This window comes from Dendrobium catenatum, unplaced genomic scaffold (assembly GCF_001605985.2).
Source record: "Dendrobium catenatum unplaced genomic scaffold, ASM160598v2 fragScaff_scaffold_1468, whole genome shotgun sequence".
Taxonomy (NCBI): Eukaryota; Viridiplantae; Streptophyta; class Magnoliopsida; order Asparagales; family Orchidaceae; genus Dendrobium; species Dendrobium catenatum.
Genome location: NW_021319930.1, coordinates 297,758 through 305,373, shown reverse-complemented (window position 1 = coordinate 305,373; position 7,616 = coordinate 297,758). Strand labels below are relative to the sequence as shown.

General features: G+C 33.0%; 1 protein-coding gene across 1 annotated transcript; it reads right to left on the bottom strand.

Annotated features, from left to right (window-relative positions):
* Window positions 1-1,813: 1,813 nt before the first annotated feature.
* On the bottom strand, window positions 1,814-3,375 carry LOC110095228 (2-oxoglutarate-dependent dioxygenase DAO-like). Its single transcript, XM_020820673.2, has 3 exons — window positions 3,038-3,375; window positions 2,211-2,529; window positions 1,814-2,077 (listed from the first exon to the last, which is right to left on the bottom strand). The coding sequence occupies exons 1-3, from the start codon at window positions 3,373-3,375 to the stop codon at window positions 1,814-1,816; spliced, it is 921 nt and encodes a 306-aa protein (XP_020676332.1).
* Window positions 3,376-7,616: the final 4,241 nt, after the last annotated feature.

The following is a 7,616-nucleotide window of genomic DNA, read 5'->3' as shown; positions in this document are numbered from 1 at the left end:
TTGCCTGACTTATTAGATTGAGATGCTAGACTAATGCGAGAAAAAGGAAATCATAAAGAGCTAAAACATATCAATCAGATAAAAAATGATTATAACACATTAAGAAATCATAGAGGACTTATAACATCTCGATAAGGATATAGGCCTAAAACTTAATTCTACGTTAGGGACTTACTATATAAATAGAATATTACCTTAAACCTAAATCTAATGGAACATTAATTAGTAATCTTGAGGAGGCTTGTACTCTTAATTTCAAAGAAGCCTTCAAAAAGAGCTATAAGTAACTTGCACAAATTCAACCAATCTCTTAAGGACTTGGCTCCTCAACAAGGATCAACCTCCCAAAGCTTCATGCCTTTACTTAGACTGAAAAGGCAAGAGTAGAATCCTCTATACTTTGCAACTCTCAGTTGTGGTTATCAGAACCGAAGGGACTCACCCCCACACTTAACAGATTGAGAACTTCACACAAAGACTTGCTAGCACTCTCCGAGGACACACCAAATAGATCACTCTCGTTCACAAAGCCTTGTCCAAGTTACTCGCTTTCAAAGTTTAGCATTAGCCTTTTGCCTCCAGAAAGATTCTTCTTGAAGTTGCAAGTGAAAAAGAATCTCCTTAGCTTGGTTAAGACAATTCAGATTATCAGAATTTGGATTCTCCAAATAAATGATATCCAACTCAGAAACTTTCCTCTCCGCTTCAATAATATTAGAAAAAATATTTTTAAAAACATTTTTGTTCCACCTATTTGCTATTAGTATTACTTTGTTTTGTAAAAATAATTGACATGAGAGGGTATTTTCTTTAGTTGGGTTGTAAGTTTTCGGTGGATTTCCGTTGGATTTTCCACCGAAAAGGTTGATATGAGGAGTATAATACATGAATTTTGGCGAAAATTTTCGCTAAAAATTCAAGCAAATTATAGGCGAAAAAATATGTCGGAATTTCCCGAGAAAAAACTACAAAAAGTTTCCTCCAAAAATTTATGCGTATTTTTCGCTAGTAATCCGCTTGAATTTTTGACTGAAATCTACATCGGTATACCCTCCAAAAAGGGTCATTTTTTCATCCTATAATCCACCAAAAATCAGTCGGAAATATGCTAGAATAATTTTTTACAGAATTATTCTGTTGAAAATTTGTTTCTGACACCCATTTTATTGTCAGATTTCAATCTGACGGTAATGCAGATTTCCAGCGAATTTTTCCGGCGTATATTTTTGTCGGAATTAAAAAATTGAATTTCATGTAGCGTCTTGTTTTAGCCTCAAACTATCAGACATATTGTGACAAAATGTTAGGGAGGTCATTTATAGATGATAATGAGTGCTTATTTTTATTATTACTTATTCCAACATAATATTGTAAATAATTTCAACTTTTAACTAACATATTTATGAACCATAAATATATGGAAGTTTGCCAAAGATCTTAAAAATCCTATTTTCAACCTTTTCTTCTGAGGATCATGTCCTTCCTACCATCCACACAACACTTCGTGAGTGCTTTAAGATTAGCCTAAGTTATATTTTTTTCATTTAATAATAAATTATATATTAGTTTAATATATTAATTAAGCGATATTTATTTATTCTAGGATCACTTCTACTTGGTTCTTTGAAGAGACCGTTAGGGTTTAAGATGCATGGGAAAAGACTATGTGTCATACTAGATGCAAAGCATCATATTGTCATACTAGATGCAAAGCATCATATAGTATATTTGGACTATTTATGCACCAAACTAGTGACACAAATGTTGATTATTAATCATTTTATTACATGCTAAATTAAGTTGTCAAGACATATCAAGGCATTATTGCAGGTTCAGCTATAACCCAATTATGAAGGACGTCGTCAACCATTGTTGCAGTTAACCCCCGAAGCTTTCTATACTCTAGATAGTCAAAACTTCGGTAGAGTTGTGGGTGTTCTGAATCAATCAACTCAGCTCGTGGCTCAATCTTGTTATCCTTTGGTCCTTGCATAAATAGAGCGATACTGATCCGTGGTTTTGATTTCTTGCATATCACTCTATGCTTCACATTATGAAGTTTTCCATTGCTCCATACCTTCCACATGCATTCAAGACAAAATTTATGGAACTCTTAAGATTTTGTTATAAGAAATCAATTATGAGTTTATTCAAGCATCAAGCTCCTGATATATATTTTCTTTAAAATAAAATATATCATAAAGACGTACCATTCCGATATCACCGATATTAACGAGAAATGTCCCTGGTACAGGATTGATGGCAACAAAGTTTCCAAATGAGTCCAAAATTTCAAGTCCTTTATGAGAATCATCTTCAAGAAGAATAGTAATGAAGCTAGTGTCTGAATGAGTATTCACACCACAAGTGCCAAGCATAGTTTCCTTTGTGAAAAGGCATCGATTCATCCTTAAATGGCAAGGCCATTCTTGAAATGAAAACTCAATGATTCCTAAACCTTCGGCTACTTTGGATGCCAAATCCACGATGAGATCATGAAGCTTAGTAGCATATGTACCCAAAGTTTCTCTGTAATTAATTAGAAGAGATGTTGTTAATAGAGCTATGAAAGGGATAATATGTTATAATAAATAATAAAAAATGAAGTAAAGTTTCAAAATTTTTACTCCATTCAACATTTTCTTTTTTCAATCATACTTCGATAGCCTTCTTGTTAGAATAAATATTTTGTTTAGCAATTATTTCATTATAAAATGAATTAAATAAACATAATATATTTCATTCATTATTACAATTCTTAAATCAACTAAAAGTATATTTTCTTATCTTTAATTATGATTGTCACATTTTCTAAAATTTATGTCTTTCATATCTCAATTATGTTATAAATTTTATTTTTAAAAATTAAAGCAACTCATCTTGATCTTTCAGATGAGAGCTTTGGCTACCAATTAAGAGATCTTGATTTAGAAACTTGCATACATGATGTGAGTGTGAGTTTATGTTTTAGGTTACTGCAAGGAGAGAGAGAGAGAGAGAGAGAGAGAGAGAGAGAGAGAGAGAGAGAGAGAGAGACTTGTCATGGGATGAGAGGTCTAAGAGGGAGCAGAAGGCCTGGATGTCAAACGGTGAGCTAGCATCATATATGCCTAATCCCTCATATAGATGGTTAAATCGACTGGGCTCTACGTAGCCGCTATTGGGAAAGATGTCGATGTTGCGCTGCTTCATCTTATATGGGAGTTCAAATAAATATCTCACAAGAGCCTTCATATCCACCACAATTTCCTCAAGTATTCCGTGGTTGATCACTCGGAAGAAACCCAAGCCTGACACTGCCTCCATGAGCTTCTCCTTCTCAGCTTCAAAATTTGCCAAGTCGATTATTGGAACTATTATTTCCTCCACTGCCATTATTACCTATCTTTTGCCCTTCTTCTTCTTCTTCTCTTTTTTTTTTGTTCTTATTGCCCCCAATGAAGTTCAAGGCTTTCGGTTTTAAATGAAAACATTGTAAGTTTGGTGAATATTAATTTCCTTGTGGTCAAAAAAATATTAGAGTTTTCATTATCCATTTGTCCACTTCAAACTATTGGATAATGATCTTTTTGGATGAGGTTATATTTATTGAATTATTATTAGCCCCGCCAATTGGTTTATATATTTTTGTTGCACTTGCTCTTCAAACTTCTCATTGTAATATTAAAAGCTTATTAAATTCCAAAGTAGATCATGGAAAAATTAAATGAGGATTTATGTACACATCATAAAATTTTTATATATTTATAAATTGAATGCCTAAATTTTTATTTACAAACATGCCATTCAAATAACATATAAAAAATTAATGATAATATGAACTTCTTCTGAGTTTAGATTAAAAAAATTAATATATAAATTAATATAAGAATTTATATATTAGATACATAAATATATAAAAAAATTATAATTATGTAAATCACAAACTTGCCATTATTAGAAGCATTTGAGAGGATTTCTTCCATAGTGTGGGCCCATGTAATGTGCTTCCATTTTTTTTTTTTTTTTTTTTTTTTTTTTTTTTTTTTTTTTCCCCATTATATATTTTTTTTCTCCTCATTTACCTCAAATTTTCCTTTCAAATGCTTCCAAATGTTTGTTAGCTGGTAACTTGTAATTAGATTTTCTCAATGATACTTACATGATAATATTATTTAAACAATTTATATTTTTCATTACATATATTGCATATCACCATAGTTTAATTTACATAAAGAATAATTTTATTCATATTTATTATTTTGTTCTCATCATTTATAATACTCATTAAAATTGTAATATTAATACTTAGATGTGAATATATTTAAAAATATATAGATTTCATAAAACATCAAATTAGAATTAGTTTATGATAAAATATTTAATGTAGGAAAGTGAGAAATTAACATTTTGACTTTAAATAAATATAATCATATAATATAAGATTTCACAAGAGATATTATAACTTTTTTGCTTGGGAACCTAAAAATAGAAAATGGGTGAATCATAGAATGAGTTATTAGTTATTACTAACAAAGATCAGAAGCAACATCTACATTGTTCTTTTATGATTTATTTTCCCTATTGGTGAGATGAATAAACTAATTAGACTATCTAATTTAGTTTGTTACAAGTTGTTGCATATTTTTCTAGAATCTTCTAGGTTTCTCTAGGTTTCTACTTGCTTATTATATAAAGATTGTAAAAGATGAATAAAGGAATGGTGAATATTATATGAATTGAAGCTTAGTGCTTGGTTTGATCTCTTGTTCTTGAAAAATCGTTCAAGCATCCTCTTCTTCCAACGATCCAATCTACATCAGGCAGCCATAAAGTTTGAGGAAGTATATTCTCACATTCATGGTTTTGTTAATAATGATAGGGTTAGTCATATGGGGATAACCAAGGGAGGCTAGATCTGGCCCTAATGATAATGAAGTGGAAACATGGAGGATTTACCGATTAAGAAGGAATAAAAAAAGCCATAGGGCGAGACCTACGGTGATTACTTGTAATCGTTGGATGGAGCACTCCTCATCATGATACTACAGGAAAATTGTCCATTACCGACGGAATTTCCAGCGAATTTTCCGACGGCTTTCCTCATCATGAGATTTTGTAACTCTATCAAAAACCTAGGAAAGAAATGGTAAAGAAATAAATGAGAAGTTTGGGCATGCAAGGGAATCAATATTATGAGTTTTCAATCGGCTTGACCCCTGCTTATAAGCCATACCACAAATAAATGAAATTCATGTAGTATTTTCATACTCTTTATACTGCCAAAAGTTCTATAGGGTTGCTAATACTCATAGTCAATCAGTTCAACCTGACACTCAACCATGTTAAGAACAAGCAAAATTAAAGCTATAGTCATTCATTGAGCCTTTTTTTTTTTTTTTTTTGCATAACATGTTGCGCTTTACATTATGAAGTCTTCCATTACTCCATATCATTACATAGGGTGTCAAAATCGATTTTCGGGTCGGGTTCGGGTCGAACTTGGAATTGACTCAGGTTCAAAAGGGTCGACCCTAACCCGACCCGGGTATCTAAAAGAGTCGGAAATTCAGACCCGGACTAGACCCGTCGGGTTGCCGGGTTGATCCGACCCGACAAGGTTGAGCTTCTAGCGATGGTGGGACGACGAAACGGCAGGCTGTAGGCGGCGACCGGAGGGCGGCGAGCGGGCAGGACTGTGGGCGGCGGGCTGTTGGGGGCACACACGCGAGCGGGCAGCAGCGGGAGCACGCGGGTAGCGCAAGCAGGCGCGGGCAGCCTCGGTCGCGCGCTGGTGGCAGCTCGTGCTGGCAAGCGCGGGCATTCTGTTTTGAAATTAGGTCGTGTTCGAGTTGAATTTTCAAGTCATGTCAAATATTGACTCTCCTATCATTACGAAGAAATATTAAACATGTATTATGATTTCAAAAAACAAGCATAAAGTGAGAAAGCACAATACTCCAATGACTCATTTAATTAGTTGTAGTGACTCATTTAATTAGTTGTAGATAGAAAATATATTGGTAAAAATGGTAAAATTTGTTACATTTTATAATTTAGTTGGAAATAATTAGAAAACATTGAATGCTAGAAGAAAATCATTATATAAAATTATTTATTATTCTTCTACATTTGATCTTTTTGTTGATGCTTTCAAAGATGCTCAGAGCATTAGATGTTAAACTGAAACATTAAAATTCAGCGAGTTAATGATAGCCTCCTTTCTTTATCTATTTGTACGTCATACACTTTCATAAAGGCATCAATATTATACTTCACATTATAATATAAAAACATGATTAAGGCATCAATATTAGAAGATGTTATCTTTATTGTATTCTCACCAAATGTTGGATTTCTACATCTATGAAAAATTATTATGTGCGGACACCGTACTTCGGAGCCAATGAAAATGCGCCACAACACCTGCAGGTACCGAGCAGTATCGAGCTGCGGTACCGAATAGTACCGAGTGACGTGGCACATTTTTATTGGGCTCTGGACGGCATTCGGCGTCCGCAGAGAATAATTACTCATAGTATAAAAACATGATACAAGTTTAAAATAGCAAAGAAAAGTAAACATGTTCCAAGTCTTATTTTTCATAGAACTAATATCATCGTAACAATTAGTAATTATTAATTATTATCATAAATTAATAATTATAGTTAATAACTATTTTTTCCAATTTTGGGGTATAATAATTACAATAAATATCATTTTTAGCCTTACTTTAAATTTTAAATTCCAATGTTTTTTTAAAGGCTCGATAATTTTCTTTAGATAAAATAATTTTTAGTTAATCATAATTTATTAAAAAAATGTCTTGTGGTAAGGAAGTGTTGTAACTTAAAGATATTGTTTAATCACATTTAAAAAAAATAATAGTAGTAATTAATACAGTTAACACCAATTGAAAAAATTGTTTATAAGGTATAAGAATTTTATTTATTTTACAAATGTTATGGTACAATTAATTTCTTTTAAATGCAACTTTTTCCCTTATGACTCAATTGTTGTAAGAAAATGGACTAAGGCTTCGTTTGAGATGGCTTTCTTCTTGCTTTCTAAAACAACTTTGTAGTACAAAAATTTCTTGAATTTGAAATTTTTGTACCAAAAATCGTTTTGAAAAGCAGTAAAAAAGCTATCCCAAATGAAGGCTAAATGTTAAATTAGGTGGTACATATTTTTAGGGGTGTCAATTTCGGGTCACGGGTCGGGTTCGGGTCGAACCCGAACTGACCCGGGTGCAAACATACATGCGGTCAGGGAATTCTGCTTCTCTTCCTGCTGTTCAGCCGGTCGGGGAATCTTCGTGTGCTGCCTTGAAGGTTCAGATTGCTGCCCACAACACCAAGAAGGTTCTTGGTTGCCGTCCACTTCCTCTCTAGCACCCAAACCGCCGCCGAAGCTTCATATCTTCTATTTCTTTGAAGTTTCCAAGTGCTGGAACTGCTGTCCAGGTCTGCGAAGTTGCTGTCCAGAATTATTTCAAGTGCCAAATAAGGCTTCGTTTGAGATGGCTTTCTTCTTGCTTTCTAAAACAACTTTCTAGTACAAAAATTTCTTGAATTTGAAATTTTTGTACCAAAAATTATTTTAAAAAGCAGTATGAAAGCTATCCCAGATGAAGG